Source organism: Panthera pardus, unplaced genomic scaffold, assembly GCF_024362965.1.
Source record: "Panthera pardus isolate Hobbes unplaced genomic scaffold, ASM2436296v1 HiC_scaffold_6, whole genome shotgun sequence".
Lineage (NCBI taxonomy): Eukaryota > Metazoa > Chordata > Mammalia > Carnivora > Felidae > Panthera > Panthera pardus.
Genome location: NW_026526991.1, coordinates 63,258,020 through 63,280,651, shown reverse-complemented (window position 1 = coordinate 63,280,651; position 22,632 = coordinate 63,258,020). Strand labels below are relative to the sequence as shown.

The 22,632-nt window shown below is 55.8% G+C and overlaps 1 protein-coding gene across 3 annotated transcripts; it reads left to right on the top strand.

The window, feature by feature from the left end:
• Nucleotides 1-645: 645 nt before the first annotated feature.
• On the top strand, nucleotides 646-16,883 carry ACVRL1 (activin A receptor like type 1). Of its 3 annotated transcripts, XM_053894831.1 has the most exons (11): nucleotides 646-1,118; nucleotides 1,620-1,797; nucleotides 6,855-6,923; nucleotides 7,481-7,732; nucleotides 7,930-8,144; nucleotides 8,408-8,507; nucleotides 8,866-9,012; nucleotides 9,281-9,556; nucleotides 10,160-10,357; nucleotides 13,219-13,349; nucleotides 14,558-16,883. In XM_053894831.1, exons 3-11 carry the CDS (start codon nucleotides 6,860-6,862, stop codon nucleotides 14,690-14,692), a joined length of 1,518 nt encoding a protein of 505 aa, XP_053750806.1. In that variant the 5' UTR covers nucleotides 646-1,118; nucleotides 1,620-1,797; nucleotides 6,855-6,859; the 3' UTR covers nucleotides 14,693-16,883. The 3 variants fall into 3 exon arrangements, with proteins under 3 accessions (XP_053750806.1, XP_053750805.1, XP_019274966.1); XM_019419421.2 differs by lacking the exons at nucleotides 646-1,118; nucleotides 1,620-1,797 and having other exon boundaries at nucleotides 6,609-6,923; XM_053894830.1 differs by lacking the exons at nucleotides 646-1,118; nucleotides 10,160-10,357; nucleotides 13,219-13,349; nucleotides 14,558-16,883 and adding an exon at nucleotides 9,693-10,153.
• The last annotated feature ends 5,749 nt before the right edge of the window (nucleotides 16,884-22,632 follow it).

The following is a 22,632-nucleotide window of genomic DNA, read 5'->3' as shown; positions in this document are numbered from 1 at the left end:
GGCTGGGGAGGGTTTCAGCAGAGGAAGTGAGGTCAGTCAACAACCGATGTCGGTCGGAGCCTTGAGCTGATGTCTCCCCCAGCCTCTATTCCCAGCAAAGGCTGGGGTGGGAGCCCCCGGGGTGGGGTGGGGTGGGGTGGGGTGGGCGGGAGAGTCCCTGGCCCATTTTACACAATCTTCACAGAGGAAGGCACCTTAGAGGTCCGCTTCTGCTTCCAATACCTACTCTTTCCACCTTGGCCCCCAGGCTACTGTCTCCCCAGCCTTTTCATTTATTCATTGAACACTGTCACTGAGGGTCCACCCTGCGGCAGGCACAGCCAGCCAGCATTTTTTGCTGTGCACTGAGATAAGCATCATTTGCCTTCATTCTCACAACAACCCTATGAGGCTGGCACTGTTGACTGTGCCCATTTAGCAGATGGGGGAGTGAGGCACGGAGAGGTACGCAGCTAGCCTGGATTCCCAGACTGCAGGGTCTTTGTGGGTAACTAGGAGGCTAGAAATGAAGTCCTGCCTTCAGGGTGCTCACAGTGGTTGGAGCAAAGCAAGGCGATGACGTCAGTACTCTGAGCCTATGCGAGGGAATCAGGACAGAGAGCAAGTTTCTCTCTGGGGGAGAAGCCATTCTGCTCCCCTCTGCAACTCTTTGTCTGCCTTGTCCCATCAGTGCCCCGACGACGACGTAGGCTCCAGTCCCCATCTCCATTTGGTGGGGTGAGGGGCCTCCTGGAAGGGGGCAGTCGAAGGCAGTTCCCAGCCTCTCCTTCCAATTCTGGCCTGGCATTGTGGGGAGAGGAGTGCTTGTCACTGGGCTGTGCTGTGGCCGGAGGGCCTCACTCTTCCCACCGCTGACCCAGAGCAGCCCGAGCTGGGCCTCTTTACCCTGTGCTGAGCGGAGAGAGGCTGCGGAAGAGGGGAGTGAACAAGAGGGGTTGAAGGGGCCAGAAGGAGGAGGCTGAAGGATTCGGACCGAGTCGGGAGTCCTCGAGGGCGGGGGGTCGAGGGTGGAGAGGGCGGGGCCAAAATATTTCGGACCCTGCCAGCCCCAAACCCTGCCCTCGCTGCTCTGAGCCTAGTAGGCCGAGGACTAGGGGCCGAGGGTGGGTGAAGGACAGGTAAGTTACCTCCCCTTCCCCCTCTCCTCGCGGTTCTTCCCTCGGTGCCCCCCTTCCAGTCCCGATTCCAGGTCGCCCCCTCCGCGTCTCGGAGCGGGAGAGGGCGCCTCCCCGTCCATCGTCTCCGCTACTGGCCCTCAGACCGTGCCTCCCACCTCGGCTCTGGCCCCCCGCGGCTCCTGGCCTGGCCACCCCGCGAGACCCCCCGCGGCCCGAGTCCAAGGCCCGCCCCCTCGGGGAGGCGGATGTGGGAGGCTCGGGGCGGGGGCGCCGCCACGATCTCGGGGCGGGGGCGGCCGAGGCGGGCGAGGCGGGCGAGGCGGGCGGTTGCCCTCGGGGTCTGGGAGCCGCGCGGGGGAGGGTCCGGGTCCTGCGGCCCCAGCGAGGGGCGAGCGGGCGGCCCGTCGGCTAGCTGGGCAATAGGAAACGGTTTATTAGGAGGGAGTGGTGGAGCCGGGCCAGGCAGGAAGACGCTGGAATAAGAAACATTTTTTGCTCCAGCCCCTTTCCCAGTCCCGGGAGGCCGCCGCGCCGTCCGCGCCGAGCGAGCCCCGCCCGGGCCCCAGCGCCGTCCGGGGCCGCGGACGACCCGGGCCCGCCGTCCAGCGCTCGCCGTGCCACCGCGTCCGCCGCCGGGAGGGGAGGCGCCCGGCCCGCCGCCCGCAGGGCGGGTCCAGAGGTGAGTCCAGGTCCGCGGGCGGCCCGACCCCGAGCCCGAACGGGCCCTTCTCGGGGCGGATCCCAGAGGACGCCTCACAGAGGTCGCCGTAGGGTCAGTCCCAGCTCCCCACTAGGGCAAGCTGCCCCTGGCCTTCCCCGCACATCTGCCCACGACCCTGGAGCGGGCTGGGCCAAACCTGGGCTGGGAATCAGAAAACTTCTGGCTCCTGGGCCAGTCACTTCTCTGTCTCCTCTCCTCATCTGTAAAAGGGGCAGAAGGATTCCTGCTCTGCTTCACAGGGAAGGGGTCGCGTGTCCCTCCAGGCAGCTGCCTTGACCTGGGAGGGAGTGTCTACTTGCAACCGTGTTGAGCCTCCCCTTGAAGCCCACCTTTCCCAGGCCAGCCTTTGCGGTTCTTGCTTAAGGATAATTCCATCCTGCAGACCTCACCTCCAACCCTGCAGGGTCAGATAATCCCCATGCCATGGCCTTCCCTGGAGATCCAGGCCAGAGGGTTTCCCTTTCTCCCTGTAGGCTGGGACCCCAGATTTTCAGTCTGCCCTGGAGGCCAGTGCTGTTAAGCGCATCTCTGGGCTGCCCCCCCCCCCATTTCTTCTTGAAGGACAGGGGCATAGTGGACTATAGCACTGACTTTCTCTCTTAGTGGCAGCTTCTGGCTGAGTTGGGGTCTGTCCTCTCTGATCCCTGACGGTCCCATTTGTCCTAGTGCCTGTCCTCTCATCTCATGGGGTTGTCAAAAAATAGATACCATTTATTTGAGTGCTCTTAGATGTACGCTTAGCTATATTTTTCTCATGGAATCCTGGCCACAGTTTAGCAGAAGAGGTTTATTACGCCCATCCTACTGAAAACTAAAGAGGTTCAGACCTGAGTCGCTTGTCCAAAGCTCCGTGGATGGTGTAAATGGTGCTGTTGGGTTTTTGGTAACATTTGTTAAATGCTCACTGTGTGCCACTTAGTACTCGGCTGAATAATTCTACTACATGATACCTATGAAATGAACACTTGTTATTTTCATTTTTTTGTAGGGAAGCCTAAGCCTCAGAAAGTTTAAGTAACTTGCCCCAAACTTCGTAGTTCTAAGTGGGAGAGGCAGGATTTGAACCCAGGTCTGCCTGATCCTGACCCTGGTGCTGTACTGTGCTGCCTGTGGTTTCTGTCTGAGACCCTAAAATCCAGGTGATGCTACATCACGCTGCGGTGAAGGGCCAGTGAAATGATGCAGATGAAAGTGTTTTGTGTACGGTAAGGGGCAGCCTGGTATGAGTAGCTCAGCCCTCTGCTGTGTGGGTAAGACCTGTTGATTTGCAGAGTGAGGCTCTTCCAGCCCTGTTACAATTGTCGCTGTGCGGAGCCAGTCCTGCCGCTGAGAAACAGATCGATAACCACCTTCTGAGCGCACCCCTTCTCTGGTTCTCCAACTTAAGACTAAGCCTGCAGCAAGCAGATGATTTCTGTCTTCCCATCTAAACAAACCCTCATCGGGCACCCAGTGGTAACAACAGCAGCGTGCAATATGTTCCTGTCCTCAAGATGATCGGGACACCCGTGGTGATGATGAGCAAGAAACTTAACATCCCTGAACCTCAGTTTCCCCACTGGATCATTGTGAGGGTTAAATTAGATTAACCGTCAAAGTTGAGTACTTAGCAGCACTCAGAGAAGATTAGTTCTTATTATTAAAGATTTCACAGTGGGCAGTTAATGTTTGAAGTTAGTTTGGCATTTGTGATTTCTGGCCAACAACAGTGATGCTTCTGTCAGCAGGAGATCTTTCAGGAAGTTTTGCTTTGAAGTGAAGGGAGGGGCACCTGGGTGGCCTAGTGGGTTGGGCATCGGACTTCGGCTGGGGTCAGGATCTCATGGTTCGTGAGTTTAAGCCCCATGTCGGGCTCTGTGCTGACAGCTCGGAGCGTGGAGTCTACTTCAGATCCTGTGTCTCCCTCTCTTTCTGTCCCTCCTCCCTTTGTGCTCTCTCTCTCTCTCTCAAAAATAAAAAAATTTAAAAAAAAAAAAGAAGTGAAGGGATACTACGAGTCCCCAGGAGTCTGTCTGTGCTAGAGTCAGGTCTCTGGGCAATCAGGGTCATTCTGAGTTTGGACTGGCAGGACTCAGCACTCTCTGTACTTAGCTTTGTGCCGGGCCCAGTTAAAAGCTAGAGAGTCACAGGGTGGCTCATTCAGTTGAGCGTCCAACTCTTGATTTCGGCTCAGGCTGTGCTCCCAGGGTTGTGGAATCGAGCCCCGTGTCCCGCTCCACGCTGAGTGTGGAGCCTGCTGAAGATTCTTTTTCTCCCTCTGCCCCTCTGCCCTGCTTGTGCTCTGTCTCTAACATAAAAGAAAAGAAAAAATTAAAAGGAGGCGTTAAAGAAACAAAAAACAAAACAAAAGCTAGAGAGTCACAATTTTACTCCACTACATTCCCGGGATAAGACCAGAAGCGGAGTCTGCAAATGTTGTCAGGCCCTCCCTGTACCATTGTTGAGCCTGGGAGGCTTGAGAACAAAGCCCTCACTCCACCCTCCCTCTGCAGCGTCTCCAAGTCCCTGGCTTTGAGGTTTCACTAGTCTGTCCCTTCTCTAGTTGGTGGGGGGGGGGAGTGCCTGGTGGGACTGAGAGTCCCTGTCTTCTGCACCCTGCTCCCACTCACCCAGCAGGGCCCTCCCTGCACAGAGAAATGAAAACACATACAGCAGGTTTAGCACTGTGTAGGACACATTTCTCAAGGGGTAGACCCATGCAAACAGGTCAGAATTACCTGGAGACGTTTTAAAATGCAAGTTTCTTGCTGGTCCCGGGATGGACTGAATCAGAATTTGGAGTGTGGGTGTGACCAAAGAATGTGCACTTCCAGGGGATCCTGATGCATAATCAAGTAGGTAAGAGGGTACCGTGGGGCATTGTCAGAGAAGTGGAAGCTTCTGGAGAGGAGATTTTATCCTGATCGCTATCCACCCTTTCCTTCCTGCCCCGTACCTTGTCCTTAGCTGCTTTTTGGGCAAGAAAAGGCTTCCACAGATGGCTTCCCACCCCTGCCCCAGTGGGTAAATTCAGCTTGTCTGGGGGTCCTTCTCCAGCCACCGGTCCCCCTGCAGAGTGCTTGCCAGAGTCATCACTGCCTGCCGGGAGGGGCGAGAGACAGGAGGTCAGGCAGAGGCTGGGGACACAGCTGCAGCAGCCCAGGGCTCCGTTTCCTCCCCCAGCCCTGGGCCTCTGGGGCAGAGGAAGCCCAGGCAGGAAGGCTAGAGCTGCCACCAGCCAGAGAGGCCCATGAATCCCCCCCTCCCTCCTCCCCCCCCCCCCCCCCCCCGCCCCAGCCATCCTGCCCTGGGAGCCTCAGTACCATGGATCTTCATTTGGTACCATTCTTAGACTATGGCCCTTCTGAAGCCCATGTGGCCATACATCCAGCCCTGCCAGCCTCACTGTGTTATGCCAAAAGACCCCCTCCGCCCCAGCCCCCCCCCCCCCCCGCCCGCCCCAGCCTGGTGGTAGCTGCTCCTGGGGACTGGAACCCCAGGCACACACCTGCACACTCTCCACCACTCAGGAAGTCCTTCTTGCTGTCTGACCTCAGTCCTTCTTGCTGCAGCATCCATCCTTCTCTTCTAGTTCTAAGCCTTTGAGAAATGAAGAAGGAGGTGGCTTCTGAAGCACAAGTTGGTTTGGGACCTGAGTTGGGGACTATCCTAGATCAGAATTACTTCCTTTTTTTTTTTTAAATATTTTTAACATTTATTCATTTTTGCGCGTGAGAGAAACAGAGTGTGAGTGGGAGAGGGGCAGAGAGAGAGAGAGGGAGACACAGAATCGGAAGCAGGCTCCAGGCTCCGAGCTGTCAGCACAGAGCCCAGTGAGGGGCTTGAACTCATGGACCGCGAGATCATGACCTGAGCTGAAGGGACACTTAACCGACTGAGCCACCCAGGCGCCCCAATCAGAATTACTTCCTTAACATTCTCTACCAAACTTCTGGAAAAGTTCAACCTTAACTGTCCGTGGAAGGTCAAAACATTCAGTGTCTAAGTATGTTTCACTTCCCCTCCCACGTCAATGGCCCTACCCCCACCCTTTCCCAGGACAGCAAGGAGAGAGGAGGAAGGCGGCCAGGGAATGGCTCAGAGAGGGCATCTTATGCTCTGGTGAGATTGTAGATAGGTTTCCTCATACCTGGCCTGAGCCATCGCTGTCCAAGTTTGTATGGTTGTTACCAGCCCTGAGGGCTCAGACCTCGGCTGTCGCCTGGATTGGGAGACAGAGTGGGGAAAGCACTGGACTGGGAGTCTGGACACTTGGGTCGCACTCCTGGTGCTGCCACTGAGTCCTGTCTTACCTTGGACAAGTCTCCTGCCCTGTCTGAGGCCTAATCTCCATCTTCTCTAAAATAAGGAGCTGGGTTTTGTGGTTCACAAGGTATCCCCCTAGAATTCTGTCACGGGGTGTCCCAGCCCCGTGTGGCTCCTCCAGACCTTGTAGCCACCCCAGCCTGCCCTGAGAATAGCCCTGAGCTCCCTCCCTGCTGTGCGTGACTCCTGCCTGTTCTATCCAGACCCCAATCTAAACAATCTTGATTCCTGTTCCCAGTTTGGCGGGACCCTGAATGGCAGGAAGTGAAGACAGGAGCCTGTTTATGTTTGAGGCAGCCAGGGCTAGGGGGATGGTGGCACCGGGAAAGGGGTGGGTAAGAGGCAGAGGACAGGAGTGGGGGGTACTGCTAAAAACACTCTCCTTCCACCCTGGCCCTGTGCCCTCTGTGCCCTCCCATCTGAACTCAGGAGCAGGGGTAAATAGCTAGGAGTCCCCCAAGCTCTCTGTCACTTAAATATGGCTCTCTACCCTTTACCCCTAACAGGATGGTTTCCATGGGGAAGTGAACCAGGACTTCCCCTGCAGGCCCCGCCCCAAAGCCAGACACAGGGAGTAGGGAGGAGGCCTCCCTGTGCCCCCCCCAAACTCCCAGTGATTTCCTCTAGGTGGGAGGGACCCACAGTTAGTGGCTGAGAACACCAAGGGGATCACATTTCATAGATGTTGCTGTACCCCCTCTCTTCTCCAGGGACCATGACCTTGGACTCCCTCAGGAGAGGCTTTCTGATGCTACTGATGGCCTTGGGCTTGACCCAGGGTAAGTACTAGGGAAGCAGGTAGGGGACAGGGTCCTGGATAGAGAAAGGTCTGGCTAGGTTCAGCTCTTGCTGGGGCTGAACTTGAGGAGCTGGGGAGAGGGGGGCACCTAGGAGCTTGGCTGGAGAGTGGGAGGCAGGCTCAGTTAGACTAAATGCCCAGCTACCCCAACCCTTCTTTGCTGTCCTCCTGATCCAAACCCACAGGTTGGTGCTCTACCAGCCTCCACGGTGAGAACCTCCACCTGGGGGTGCAGAGCGTGAGGACATTGGCAGGGGGCACCTGGGAGACCCCTCAGGGTTGGGGCTGGGGCCAGGGCTGGGCCTAGAACTGGGAGGGAAGGTCTTAGGATCAGGGAGGGGACAGAAGCCTGGTTCTCCTAGTGTCTGGGGGGTCAGGTTCTGGAGGGGAGGATAATCTAAGGATGGGACTGAAGGACCAAGGTCTCAGCGGGTGTGTTTGAGAGGTCAGAAGGGAGGGGCAGTGGGACAGGCATGGCTGTTAGGCTCTGCCTAGGAGTTGGGCCCAGAGTAGCTGAGCCTCCGCTGTGTCTCGCAGGAGACCCTGTGAAGCCCTCCCGGGGCCCGCTGGTGACCTGCACATGTGAGAGTCCAACCTGCAGGGGGCCCACCTGCCAGGGGGCCTGGTGCATAGTAGTGCTGGTGCGGGAGGAGGGCGGACAACCCCAGGAGCATCGGGGCTGTGGGAGCCTGCACGAGGAGCTATGCAAGGGGCGTCCCACCGAGTTCGTCAACCACTACTGCTGCTACAGCCCCCTGTGCAACCACAACGTGTCTCTGGCGCTGAAGAGTACGTGCGGCCACCCCAGCAACCCCTCCCTGTCTTCTTAGTCCCTGTCCTCCCTGCCCGGCTTCCAGCTCCTGCCCTGGCCAGGAGGGTGGGGGAGGAAGGACCCTGGGATATGCCTGGCAGAGTGGCCAAATGGGGGGGGGGAATCTGGCTTGGTGGAAGCTGGGCCTCAGTGTCCTCTCTGCCCCCTCCACCAGCCACCCCGACTCCTCCAGAACAGCCGAAAGTAGACGGCCAGCTGCCTCTGATCCTGGGCCCTGTGCTGGCCTTATTGGTCCTGGTGGCCCTGGCTGCCCTGGGCCTGTGGCATGTCCGGCGGCGGAGGCGGGAGAAGAAGAGGGGTCTGCACAGCGAGCTGGGCGAGTCCAGCCTCATCCTGAAGGCGTCGGAGCAGGGGGACAGCATGCTGGGGGTACAAGCCTGGGGGTGCCTGGGACCCCGGGGGTGGGGGTTGGGTAGATGAGAGCCAGAGAATCAGATAGGAGCCAGACAGGAGCTGAGAAAGACTCAGTCACAGACACCCAGAGATCTGAGTCAGGGTGGGTGGTGGGGGGGAGATGCCGCTGGGCAAGGGAGGAGCCTGTAGGGACACAGCAGCGGGGGCCCAGCTTAAGGAGGAAGAAATGGGCTGGGCCAGGTGGGGGCAGCCTCTCAGTGGCCTCTCTGTACCCCCAGGATCTCCTGGACAGTGACTGCACCACGGGCAGTGGCTCAGGACTGCCCTTCCTGGTGCAGAGGACAGTGGCGCGGCAGGTGGCCCTGGTGGAGTGTGTAGGTGAGCAGTGGGTGAGCCTGGGCGATTGGACCAAGGGCTCCCATGAGCGCACAGGAGTGAGCAAGCTCTTGGCCTCTGAGTCTGGACCTCTGAGGCAGGACCAGGCCTGGGTCCAAATGGGAATTCTGCTGGGCAGGGAGTGGCTTGGAGATGGTTCAGGGCTAGATCCTTTTATAGGTGCTGGCAGGAACAAGGCTAACGAGGGTGGGCCCGGATTAAGTTAAACATAAACATTAGAGGTTCTGCAATTGGGGTCAGTGCAGAATGAAGATGGGGGGGTCTTCTGGGGATTCCCATGCCCAGGGGCTGTGTGCGCACAGTATGTGACCCTCTCCCACCCCTCTGGCCATTGGATCAGGAAAGGGTCGCTACGGCGAGGTGTGGCGCGGCCTGTGGCATGGTGAGAGCGTGGCCATCAAGATCTTCTCTTCAAGGGATGAACAGTCCTGGTTCCGGGAGACAGAGATCTACAATACGGTGCTGCTCAGACACGACAACATTCTAGGCAAGCGGGGAATGCTAAGCCAGGCCGGGGTTCTCAGCACCCCCCCCCCCACCACTCCAGGCTGGAGTCCCCGGGCCTCAGGACAACCGACCTAGTCCTGAAGGACTCCCATCAGCCCTCAGCCGCAACTGCTGACCCCAGCTTCATCTCTGACCTAAGCCAGACCTGCCTCCACCCCAGCCCCAGCCCCAGCTTTGCCCTGACCCGATCAGTCCGGCCTCCCTTATCCCTAGCCCCTTGCCTGAGCCACCCGACCCTCTGCCCACAGGCTTTATCGCCTCGGACATGACTTCCCGCAATTCGAGCACGCAGCTGTGGCTCATCACGCACTACCACGAGCATGGGTCACTCTATGACTTTCTGCAGAGGCAGACGCTGGAGCCCCAGCTTGCCCTGAGGCTGGCTGTATCGGCCGCCTGCGGCCTGGCACACTTGCACGTGGAGATCTTCGGCACTCAGGGCAAACCGGCCATCGCCCACCGGGATCTCAAAAGCCGCAACGTGTTGGTCAAGAGCAACCTCCAGTGCTGCATTGCCGACCTGGGTGAGCTGCCCGGGTAGGGCGGGCCCTTCGCGGGGCGCGGGGTTGGAGCACCCTCCCCCTCACTAGGTTCTCTGCCTTTGCCTGTTCCCGAGTGTGGCGACGACTCAACTACTGATGGGCGCTTTAATCCCTCCAGGCATGTGTGTTGTCTCATTTCACCTGTGCGAGAGCCCCACAAGCTGCCTTGACGCTTTGCAAGCCCAGACTCCTTCCGGCATACCGCTCTGGCTCCAGGAGTTGGGAGAAAGGGGCAGGGCTCCAGGAACCTGGGTTCTCATCCTGGCTTCACTGACTGCATGGCTCCCCTCACCGGGCCTTGGGGTTCTGCTCTGCGAAACGGGCATAATTACACCTGCCTTGCCTACTCATGTCTCTCTGGGTCCTTGGGCACCTAGGAGAGGTACACGAGCAGAATATAACCGGGGCAGGTGGTTCTCCTGGTGGCTGCTGTCTCCCAGCCCACCGCAGGGCAGGTCTCCATTCGCCCGCTACTCTATGTCTCACCATCTCTCTCCATCCCCACCTTGCCCCCCGCACCCCAACCTCCGGGGCCACTCTGTGGGCTTGGGCGAGCGGCAGGAGTGACAGGCCTGGTACCCACAGGCCTGGCTGTGATGCACTCCCAGGGTAGTGATTACCTGGACATCGGAAACAACCCACGAGTGGGCACCAAGCGGTACATGGCCCCCGAGGTGCTGGAAGAGCAGATCCGCACTGACTGCTTCGAGTCCTACAAGTGGACAGACATCTGGGCCTTTGGCCTGGTGCTGTGGGAGATCGCCCGTCGGACCATTGTCAATGGTGAGGGCCCACCCCGCACAGGGTGGAGAAAGAGGGATGGGGCAGGTAGATAGACAAGCAGACAGGCAGGAGACAGGGGCTTCCTGCCATTGCTGGTGCCCGTGGCATGAGGGTCGTGTTGAGTGACCGTTTAAGGTGTGGCTCTGCAAATCTATGAGTCTGGCTGTGAAATCTTGGATAAGTGATAGCAGCTAACTTTTATTGAGCTTAAATATGTGCCACGTGCCTTGCTATATGCACGGATGATCTTTAATCATCGTGTGTTGGCAGGAGGTAGTATCACTTAGCGGTTAAGGGCATGGGCTGGGAATCAGACTGCCTGGGTTCAGTTCCTGATTATGACCATGGGCAAGTTACTTAACCTCTCTGTGCCTCCATTTCATTTGGAGATGAGAATAAAAATAGTTTCTAGTATTGGTGCCTGGGTGGCTCAGTCAGGCGCCCGACTTTTGTTTTCGGCTCAGGTCATGATCTCACGGTTCATGAGTTCAAGCCCCGAGCCGGGCTCTGTGCCCTGCTTGGGAGTCTCTCTCTCTCTGCCCCTCGCCCTGCTCACGTACTCTTTCTCTCTCTAAATAAGTAAACATTAAAACAATTTTTTTAATAGTTTCTAATTGAGATAATCCTAGGACAGTATCTGGAGGTATTCTGGGGCTCAGTAAATATTAGCAGCAATTTATTGTAATAACGAATACCTGACGTGGTATCATCCCCATTTCACAGATGAGGGTACTGAGGTACAGAATCTCAGCTGGCTAGAGGCAGCATCGGGTTCTGAAACCAGGCCAATATGACTCTGGCGCTAGTGCTCTTTATCACTGGGCTACTTAAACCTCTTTGGTCCTTGGTTTCTTTGCTATAAAAATGCAGGATATAATAGTGTCTGCACTGCCTGCTTATTGCTGCCTCATTATCACACATGGGCGCCTTTGGAGGGGCTAGGAACAGTTGGAGGGACCTCAGCCTTGCTGGGGCAGACCTGTGGCTGGTGCCCTGCAGCCCCGGACCAGGTGGGGAGGCTTGTCAGTCTTTGTGGAGGCTGTCTGTGGGGAGGGATTGCTGGAGGTCCTGACAGGTTGGGGCCAACCTCAGGATATAACTTGAGCTCCGTTCCTTGGGGACAGGGACATTCTCATTTCCTGAGCATCCGCTAGGAGCCAGCCCCATGCCAGCCTTCTTTTACCCTCAGCGCTGACTGGTAGAGAGAGGCCAGAGTGTAGCCAGTCCCTCTGGGAGACTCTGGGGGGGCTCAGATTCCTGCCCCTTCAGACGTACACTCCCAGAGTAGGCTCTGAACACTAGGGTTGGGGAAGGGGGCACCTGGAAGGAGCCGAGACCCCCTGGGCCAGGCTGCAGGCAGGACGAGAAGGCTGGACCGGCCAGGGCCGCAAGGGAGGCTGACCGCAGGCTCCTGGGGCGGAGGGAAGCTCTGTCAGCCCCACACAGATTCGTGGCGCATTATAAACACTGTAATCTGGTGTCAGCCCCGGCACTGATTAAAGGCCCATTAGACACGCTCAGGCCTCTGCGCAGCACTGATTAGGGCTCGAGAGGCGCAGGGGCCAGCCTGGAAGCCCGCCACGGGGAGAACAGCTGGCGCGGGCCCTCCTGAGGTTGCGGCTGTGTGGCCACGGCCCCCAGCCTCAGGCTGGGAAGCAGGGGGGCCCGGGGCGCCTTGTCTAGGTCTGGCCTCTTCTGCCTGCGCTGTCTGCAGCTCCACAGGCATCATTTTCAGAAGGCTCCTCCTCAGGGACAGTGAGGAGAGGTAGTACTGCCCGCTAAGGGGTCAGCGAGGCCTGTGCCGTGTCTGAGAGTGGGTGGGTGTTACTTGGAGCCGGGTGAAGATCCCTTTCTCCTTGTGCCACGTCCCTCCGCACCCCGCAGCAGGCCAGCTTCTCTCTCTTAAGTATAGCTTGGAGGTCAAGAGCACAGGCTTTGGTTAGACTTCCTGGGCTTGAATCTTAGCTCGGTCACTCACTGCCTGTGTGATCTCAGACAAGTGTCTTAACCTCTCTGGCCTCAATTACATCGTTCGTAAAGTGGAGCTAATAGCATGACTTACTCAGAGGGTTGTTGTGAAGATTTAATGCAGCGCAGTTAGGACCGGGCCTGGCACAGGGAACGTGCCCAGTAAACGTTTTTATCGGGCATCTGTGATGGTTGGGGCCTGGGAGCAGTGCCCAGACCCCGGGCAGGAGGCAGCCACGGAAAGACTGAAACAAGGTCTGGCCTGGCAATCCAATGAGACGAATTCAAGTCTTTTTCTTTTTAAAATACTTTTATATAGTTTATGTATTTATTTTGAGAGAGAGGGCAAACATGAGTGGGGGAGGGGCAGAGAGCGAGAGGGATAGAGAGACCGTCTCAAGCAGGCTCCACACTGTCTGCGTGAAGCCTGATTCGGGGGCTGGAACTCACAAACCATGAGATCGTGACCCGAGCTGATGTCAGACACTTAACTGAGTGAGCCACCCAGGTGCCCCAAGGTGAGTTTAAATCTTGACTCTACCCTTACTAGCTGTGTCACCTGGAGCTCAACGCCTCTGAGCATCGGTTTCTTCATCTGTAAAATAGGGGTAATGATAATACCCATCGCGTTGGGTTGTCGTGAAGGCTAACAAAAGGAAGCATTGAAGTGTTTATAGCACAATGCCTGGCACATGGCGAGTGCAAAATTAGCAGTAATTATCATTATTGGTGCACGTATCGATTATATCATAGCATCCCTCTCAGGGGTAGCATGGGTCAGACACCTGGTTTTCCGGACCGTGGAACAGAAGATGGGCAAGCCTCTCCTCGGGGTGGCGTGGGGCCTTCTTGGGGTGCCGAGTGACTGTCCCACCCCCCCCTCCCATCCTCAGGCATCGTGGAGGACTACAGGCCACCCTTCTATGACGTGGTGCCCAATGATCCCAGCTTTGAGGACATGAAGAAGGTGGTGTGTGTTGATCAGCAGACCCCCACCATCCCCAACCGGCTGACCGCAGACCCGGTGAGGCTTCCCCAGGGGCTGGGATGGCATGGGGCGGTGGCTCACAGCTAGGACTTTTGGCCCTGGGAACTTGTGCCTGAGGTCTCTGTTCACCTGGATCGATTCTGGAGGGTGGATTCCAGGGTCCGTCCGGGGGGTACTCTGACCTCCCACATCCGTGGCCTGTGGACCCCTGAAATGTTGGATTTTCAGAACCCTCCACTTTGCCTGAAAAGGCAGAGTCTCTCTGCCACATTTCTTGCTGTGGAGTTTTTGTTGTTGCTGTTTGTTTTCGTTTTTTTCTCTAAACACTCCACATACATATATAAGACACAGGCACATGTGTATGTAAACACATACAGGCATGCACATGCTTCTACATAAACATATACTCACAGATACATATGCATGCACATATATGCCAGACGGTTGGCCCTGTGAAGACAAAGAACATGTCTCCTTCGCTGCCTTGTATCTCAGCTATCTATCACAGTGCCTGGCTCAGAACGCCCAACAAATGTTTATTGAAGGAATGAATATGCATGTATATACATACATGTACATAGACACGTGTTTCTGCACAACATGCGTATCCATAAAAAGCCACGCATAGGCAGTGCTGTGCACACACACATCACATACACTCCCTGTCGGGAACCAGCTTGAGTTCTGAGGCAGAGGTGCTGCTCGTTCAGTCTCAGACCACTCAGCTTCCTGGGATGGGCTCCTCCTGGACCCTCCTCCAGTATCCACGGGGCCCTGCCAGGGAGTCCCTCTCTCCGCACTGGAGTCCAGCCGCACGGGGCACGTGGAGGCTCTGAGGCTCGCACGTCTCCCCTTCCTCGGATCTTGGCGGAGGTGGGGGGTGGGTGGGAGTAAGGTGTTCCCCAGACACTCTTCACCGAAGGGGGCCTGAGTGCCCCCGAAGGGCTGAGTTACAGCTCTCTTTCTGTCCCGCCTGCCACCTTCCACCCCGCGTCACTCCGCTGTCTTCCCCTTCCATCTTTCGTCTTTCTCCTCTCCTGCCCTCCGTTCCCTTTCTTACCACTCTGTCTTTCCTCTGCCCTTCCTCGATGCTCTTATTTCCCCCATCCGGTCCTTTCTGTACCGCTTAATGTCCCCCCATTTGGGCGCTGCCCCCTTTTCACCACCTCCTTTTCATCTTCCCTGATCTGTGTCTCTGATTCCTCCCCTCTGCCTCTCCCTGCCCCCCCACCCCCACCCCACAGGTCCTCTCAGGCCTGGCTCAGATGATGCGGGAGTGCTGGTACCCCAACCCTTCTGCCCGCCTCACGGCTCTGCGGATCAAGAAGACACTACAGAAACTCAGCAACGGTCTCGAGAAGCCCAAAGTGATTCGCTAGCCACAGTCCTGAAGCCTGACTCCCCTGTACCTGCAGTGCGTGTGGGGTGGGTGGCAGACGGTGGGTGCCCTGTCTGGGTAGAGGTGGCGTGAGTACGCGTGCTGGGGAGGAGGGTGCCCCTCTCTGGGCCGCTGTGCCCGCCTGCCGGCTCATCCAGCCAAAAATACAGCTGGGCTGAAACCCGATCCCCCGCCGTCTGGCCCGCGCAGAGCAGCAGGCTCCCTGACGCCTGGCTCTCTCCCCACCCTCACGCCCTGGGGCGCAGCCCCTACTACCCCCAGGATAGGATGCAAAAGAGGCCCCAGAGCCAGGGTGGCCAGGCCAGGGAATCCCAGTCCCCGGGCCCGGAGCCTAGGCCTGCACTTTACCCCCTGCCCTCAGTTAACCCCATTGCCCCACCAGACCTGCCCGGGTGACACAGGGCCTTGTCCAGCCTTCAGTAGACATCCTGCCCTGCCAGGTCTCAGCCTCTGGCACAAGCCCAACAGACACCCAGGGCCCGTCATTTTCTCTGTGTGGGTTTCTATCTCAGCTCTATGAGGCCTGGGGCCTCTGTCTCCGGGACAAGACCCCACCAGCTGAGCACCAGCCGCCAACCATCTGGGAGAGCTGGGGCCCGGATCCTGGGCCCCTCCCCACCTCCATTCTAGCTGCCTTATTAGGGCGTTCCACCCAGGGAGTCCTGCTGCAGGTGTGGCAGGGTCAGAGGACAGTGCAGAGGTAGCAGGTCAGACGGGTGAGGCCCAGGACTTTCGGACTAACTGAAAGCTTGGCTTTCAGAAGCCCAGCACAGCTGGGGAAAGACTCAGCTGGGAGTCGGGAGACCCAGGTTCTGGTCCTAGGTAATTGCTCTACGTGACAAGAATGAGGCCTTCACTGTCCCAGGACCTTCACTGTCCCACAGTCCTGATGTCCTGTGAGGTTTCTTTGAAATTTCAGCCGGTGTCAGAGCTCAGTTCATCAGTCCCTTCTGCTCCTTTTGCCCCCCAGCCCCTGGCAATTTGCTTCCAGATGGGGATTTGAAAAGAACTTTATCTGAGGCCAGGAGTGCCTGAAGGGCCTCCGAGACTAATTCTACAAGCTCCAGTTCCTGCCTTAAACCAGCCGCCATCCTTGGGCCCAGACAACCCTGGGCCTTTGGGCAGGCAAGCTGGCCGCTCACCCCACTCTGTGGCTTAGCCTTCTCTGTCCAGGACTGAGAAGGGCTGAGGGCCGGCTTCCTGCAGGGCCTCCGAGGCTCAGAAGAAATTTGGCTCCAGCCAGCAAGCCTGCAGCACCCAGGTTCCTGCTCTCCACTGGTCCCTGGCCCAGGCCCACAGTCTTGGCCAGACCCCAGACCGTGTGTGTCTAAGAAGAACCTGATGGCTGTGGAGAAACACGTGGAATGTTCAGCATTTGGCAACGTCAAGGGTGTATGTCCATGTGATGGAGAGGTTACCCCAAAGCCTGGGCTGGTGGATGGGAGGTAGAGCCTCAGGTTTGTGGGGTGGGAGGGCTCAGGCTAGGGATGAGGACAGTCCCAAGCTCGGAAGACCTGGCCTCTCAGCCCTTGGGGCAGGGAAGGACCCACCATTCTCCACAGGAGGTGACAAAAACACAGCCTCCTTCCCTCCTGCTGCAAATGACCCAGCACCCCCCCCCCCGTCTGCCCCCACCCAGGGGTGGCTTGCGTGCACCGTGGCATTTTCCCAGGCCTGGCTCCCTGAGTTGTGCAAGGCCCGAAGGAGAACCAGGAAGTGAAACTGGTGAAAACAGAAAGTGAGAGGGACCTGTCAGGTTCTCAGATGATCACAGGGCAGTTTACTTCCCGGCAATTTTGCGTCTTCTGGTTACTGGAACCCGCTCAGCCCAGGAGTCAGTCCTCCCCATGACAGATTTTATCTCTGCTGGATTTGGGAGCAAAGAGGCTCCTCCTGGGACTCCAAAGGCAGCAGCTCTCCAGAGGCTGGAAAATGCCTGAGGGGGTGAAGTTCTGAGGCGGGAAGTGGAGTGACAGGGGCCGGCTTAACGGCCAGTGGTCAGGGATGGAAAGAGGCTTTGGTGAGAGCAGAGCACCGGTGCTTCCGTCTGAGTGCAGGAAGGTGTGCCAGGGCCCAAATTACAGCCTCTTACCTGGAGATCCTGCTTGTGGGAGCACTCAGCTCGTGCTCAGCACACAGTAGATCCTCAATAAACCATGGTCCAATCTCGAGCTCCTACTGAGTCTTGCTAAGCTGGTTCCTCTGCAGTGGCTCGTCGCAGAGGGAACCAGAAGGGACAGGGAAGGAGAGGGTCCCTGAGTATCATGCCCGGTCTTTGCCCTTCACGCACAAGTCACAAGTTCGCGCAGGATCATTTCCCCCCACGCCCGCCCGCGGCCCAAATCTCAGTTCTGCCCCTGAGCAGACACATCGAGGCGTCCGCCACATCGCCCTCTGCTGGCCAAAGGCTGCCGGGCGGCCGCCGCCCGCCCCGCCCCGCCCCGCCCCGCCCCGCCCCGCCCCTGCGCAGGCACCCGCGGGCCCTTCCCCGGGCTGGACCGCCTTCTGTGCGTCCGGCGTGCACGTGCGTGAGCTGCGCCGGGTCTCAGTCTGCAGGGACTGTCCCCCGAAAACCTAGGAAGGCGCTCTTTTGTGTCCTCACTCAGAGTCAGCTTGGACCCGTCTGCCTCGATTTTTCTCTGTTCTCAAGTCCCTCCCCCCCAAATGGGGCCCCCACCTTGCCGGGAGTCGGCCCTCACCCCTGGACTGGTAAGGACCTCACCATCCTCGAAGACCCATCTTGGCGTCCTGGGCTTGGAAAACACCTCCCACCACCCCCAACCCCGGGACAGTGGGGGCAAGGACGTGCCATGTGGGAGAAAGGTACTGCAAGAATTAGAGAAGGGACTCGTCCATCTGACTTCTCAGCCCAGAAAAATCTGTGCCTTTGTATCAGAGGCCCTGTTAGGGAACCGCAGAAAGGGTGCCCTGATTGTATCACAGAGGACCGACCCTATGTCCTGCGGCCCCCCAGTTGGCCTTATGCCTAGAGCCTGCTGCAGCCTCCCTGTGCCTGTGTCCATGGAGCTCCCCACAACAGACAGTGCCCTCCTCCCCAGAGGACCTCTCAGACCAGCTTTGTGGAAATTGGAGCGTTCCTGGTGTCCCACAAAGGCAGCCTTTCCCCTCCCTGTGCCCACCCGACCTGGTCCTTACATCTCCACCCTGATGTCCACACTATGGCTGGGGTGGGACAAAGGAGAATTGGCTCATTGCCCTCCAGGGGTAGAAGAGTCCTTGGGAGGTCACCGTGCCCTTGGGAGGTGCCATGTAGAGCCTAGGGAACCTGCCTGCCTGTGGAAGAAAGAAACCCATTGACTTCTTTGCAGTTTTGCTCTACTTTCCTGGGGGACCCCAAACTCTAATGTTCTTACCTGTGCGAAGAGGGAGAGGATTGTCTGTGTAATAAGGACCCTCCCTAGGGGTGATGAGTGCCTGTAACATGCCCAAGTGGGGGGGTGAAGGTGGTCTCTAGAGCATGGGCTTTGAGGCTGAGGACCAACCTTCCCCTGCCAGGGCCTCGCGGTACCCAGGCCTTCAAGGACAATTCTCCCTTCCTCCCAGTCACCAATCTCCCTCAGGCCCACCCCACATCACCTTCAAGGAGGGTGCTGTGCTTCTCCAACTCCTCACTTGCATCAAGATTAACAGACCAAGACATAACAGTCCTCATGTGTAAAAGACCCAGGCCTGGGGCTGGAGTGGAGGGGTGCCCGTCCTGAGTCCAGTCTCCCAGGTTGGGGACTGATGCGAACTGCCGTCGTCACTCTAGGTGGGCGACTCTTGGAAGGAGCTGCTAACACCAGGGCCACATTCAGTTTGCTAGAAATAGAGACAGAGGGCTTCTTGACTTTGCATATAATTTGCATAATGTCATAGACACACAGTCTATTTTCAGGCAGATTTCAGGTTAAAGTGTTGTCACTGCTGCCCTGCAGGGTGTCACGTCTGGATGAGTCTCTTCTCTGTTCTTTCTCACCCACCCACTCTTAGTGACCTAGATCCCAACTGGAGGCGCAAGTGGTGAGGTGAGAGGGAAGAGTGGGGTTGTCCAGGGAGACACAAGGACAGGGCAAGAGGCACGCTGGAATTTCCAGAAGCAGAGTGTGGCCTCTCAAGAGCAACTGGTAGGCAAGAGGGCCAGGAAGTGGGCAGCAAGGTGGCCCAAGCTCTGTTCTACAGAAACCTTTCCTGTCTCTCCTCACCAGGGGAACAGCCAGTTCTCATACTCTTGGTTCAGTCGTCTGCCAGTCTGAAGAAAGACGTCTAGATAAACCTGTTCCTCTGAGCCACCCATAAAGCCTTGCTTGGCCCAGATATCCCTCTTGGGCGTTTATTTTCAGCACCAAGATTTGATCTTAGCGTCCCGTGAAACCTGACCCTCAGTCTGTCCCTCTCCTGGGAGCCCCGTCTGGGAAACCAGTAGCCTGGAGTGAGGATCCGTGTTTTTAAAGCCCCTGGCACATAGTAGGAGGTTGATCAGTGCTCGAGCCCCTCTCCTCCCTTCATCTAGAAGTCGTGCCAAGTACCTAATTGTCCCAGGCCTGGAGGCCCAGCACAGGTGCCATCCTCTGAGGGCTGAAGGCAAACACAGTAGAAGGGCCAACTGGGGCGATTGTCATTAAGTCGTCTGTGACCTTGGTAGGTCATTTGGCCTCTCCTCAGCTAGAAAGGAGGGGGTTTGGTGGGTTTTAGGGATAAGGGCAATTCTTACTTCATGGCTTGAGCTGTTTGGTGACTTGTCCTTGGTCATGGAGGGCTAGAGGTGGAGCCCCACCCTCCTGCAGACTTTTGGCCTCAGGGCCGGTCTGGTGTGCTGTCTTACTGTGTAGACCTAAGGATTCACCAGATGCCAAGGCCAAGAGCCTTACTGGGTCCTGGCAATCATGAGGCCGTTCGGTCAGGCTGGACAGCAGCAGTGCATTACCCAGAATTCCCAATCCCTGGCGTCCAGTCCCCCTGGACCTGCCCTGTCCCCTTAGGCAGGCGTTTCCTGTTGATAAGAAGCTCAGTCACAAACACTGATAAAGAGATGAAAAAAGGAAATTGACGGGCTTGGGTATAATGGGCATTTCGTCTGCCTTTTCTACCTTATTCCTTCTCCCGGCATCCCTCCCCCACTGCTTCCCAGAACTGAGGGGGAAAACATGCCCCCCACCTCCACTCTGGGCCCTATTTTGTAGTTTCCAGGAATTTGGCCTTACAGAGCCCTTAGAAGCAGGACCTAGCTTGACCTGGTGGGGGTGGGGGCAGGGTCAGAGCTCAGAGGCAGGAAGCACTGGGTGCTGTGAGGCCCCCTAGCCTAGGGAGAAGGGCAGGGGCAGCAGGAAGGAAGGACGGTCAGGCACAGGTTGCATCTGTGACCTTCCTCTCCCTCCTCCCCACAGAGTCCTGGCTCCAAGTAGTGGTTATAGGTGGCTGCATAGTCTATAATTAGTGGATTTTCCATAATTTTAGTCTTAGGCTCATTACTGGGAAATCTCATTAATTTTGACTCTACCAATTTGGAATCTGTGATCCTTCAGGACAAGAAGCTGGACTGATGTTCAGAAAAATGAAAGCAAACAAGCTTGCAAAGCATGCCAGTCTGCCCTCTTTGGGTCTGGATTTGTAAACTCAGCTGGACCAAGGCAGTTTTTCTCGAGCGCCCCTGCCTGCAGTTAAGATGACCTTTCGCCAGGTGGGTGATGAGGTTTTTATCCACCACTTAGGCTTCAAGTAGGGGTTGCTCACGGACAGAGGTGTTCTAAAGACTTCTGTTCAATACTCTTTTCTTCCTCCCCAGAGATGTAATTCCTTTTTTTTTTAGTTTTTTGTTTTTCGTTTTTTTTTTTTTTTTTTTACGTTTATTTATTTTTGAGAGACAGAGAGAGATGGAGCCTGAGCAGGGAAGGAGCAGAGAGAGAGGGAGACACAGAATCCGAAGCAGGCTCCAGGCTCTGAGCCGGCAGCACAGAGCCCGACGCGGGGCTCGAACTCACGAACCGCGAGATCATGACTTGAGCCGACGTCGGTGCTTAACCGACTGAGATGTAATTCCTTAATAAAACAGGCAAACATAGGAGTGGAATAGATGGTTCTCTGAATGACCAGAGTTTAAAAGGAAAACCACAGCCACGTGCCACTTGGTGACTTTCTCCTGAATTCTGGACCGTTTCCGGTCCTTGTTCCCACCTGACCAGGGTCTTCCCCTGACTTCGGTCCCTCATATCTTTCGTTGCACTTCTGATACCTGAGGAAGGAGCAGAGTAGTGAGGAGCAACGGTTTTCATCCTAGTCAAGATTCCAGCTGAATTTCTTTTTAGTAATTCAACAAATTTATTCTTAATTTTGTATGGAAGAATATAAATTCCTAACAAGCTGTATCAATTTCCCCCTTATTTTAGGTGACTTTCGGAATAGTTTATACGTTCACATGGTTCAAAACCAAAAGTGCCAAAAGTCTCCCTTCCATCCTTGTCTCCCCTTCCCTGACCCCCAGAGAAATCACCAGTCTTAGGTTTTTATGCTTCTGTCCCTTCAGAGTTTATATATGTAACGTATGTATTTTTAATATATATATATATTTAAATTAAGCAAAGAGTACTTTATTTTTTTTAATATTTATTTTTTTTGAGAGAGAGAGAGAGAGAGAGAGAGAGCGAGCATGAGCGGGGGAGGGGCAGAGAGAGAGGGAGACATGGAATCCCAAGCAGGTTCCAGGCTCTGGGCTGTCAGCACAGAGCCCGATGTGGGGCTCGAACTCACAAACTGCGAGATCACGACCTGAGCCGAAGTGGAACACCCAACTGACTGCACCACCCAGGCGCCCCTATATTTTTAATATTTACATATATATATCTATGTAGATATATATATGTGAATTTAATATGGAGCCTGTCCCACCCTACCTTTTATACAAAAGTAGCATATATTTTTTTAAGTTTATTTATTTTGAGAGAGAGAAAGCACGAGCGGGCGAGAGGCAGAGAGAGAGGTAGAGAGAATCCCAAGCAGCCTCTGTGCTGTCAGCGTGGAGCCTGATGCAGGGCTCGAACCATGAACTGTGAGATCATGACCTGAGCCAAGATCAAGAGTTGGACTGTTAACAAACTGAGCCACCCAGGCGCCCCCAAAAGTAGCATATTATATACACTATTCTACACCTTATTTTTTTCACTTAATAATATGTCTTGGAAATTTTTCCATATCGGCAGATAGAGAGCTTTTTCTTCCTTGCCTTTTCTTTCTTTTCTTTTCTTTTCTTTTCTTTTCTTTTCTTTTCTTTTCTTTTCTTTTCTCTTTCCTTCTTTCCTTTTTTCTTTCCTTTTCTTTTCTGTATTCATTTTATTCTGCTGTTTATTTATTTTTTTATTAAAAAAATTTTTTTAACGTTTATTTATTTTTGAGACAGAGCATGAATGGGGGAGGGTCAGAGAGAGGGAGACACAGAATCTGAAACAGGCTCCAGGCTCTGAGCTGGCAGCACAGAGCCCGACGCGGGGCTCGAACTCACGGACCATGAGATCATGACCTGAGCTGAAGTCGGCCGCTTAACCGACTGAGCCACCCAGGCGCCCCTATTCTGCTGTTTAAATGCACCTTATTTAAACCTGGCCCCTCTCTCTTTTTTCTTTTATTTATTAAAAATGTTTTAATATAATTTATTGTCAAATTGGCTTACATACAATACCCAGTGCTCATCCCAACAAGTGCACGCCTCAATACCCGTCACCCCTTTTCCTCTCTCCCCTGCCCCCATCCACCCTTTGTTCTCTGTATTTAAGAGTCTCTTATGGTTTGCCTCCCTCCCTCTCTGTTTGTAACTATTTTTTCCCCTCCCTTCCCCCATGGTCTTCTGCTAAGTTTCCACATATGAGGGAAAACATATGATATCTGTCTTTCTCTGACTGACTTATTTCACTCAGCATGATACCTTCC

What these genes read in the sequence shown, in the direction of transcription:
- ACVRL1 (XM_019419421.2), top strand. Translation starts at nt 6,827, where the DNA reads ATGTTGCTGTACCCCCTCTCTTCTCCAGGGACCATGACCTTGGACTCC. An exon ending in AGGGGGACAGCATGCTGGGG is followed by an intron (nt 8,145 to 8,407) that starts GTACAAGCCTGG and finishes CTGTACCCCCAG; the next exon opens with GATCTCCTGGACAGTGACTG. An exon ending in GGCCCTGGTGGAGTGTGTAG is followed by an intron (nt 8,508 to 8,865) that starts GTGAGCAGTGGG and finishes CCATTGGATCAG; the next exon opens with GAAAGGGTCGCTACGGCGAG.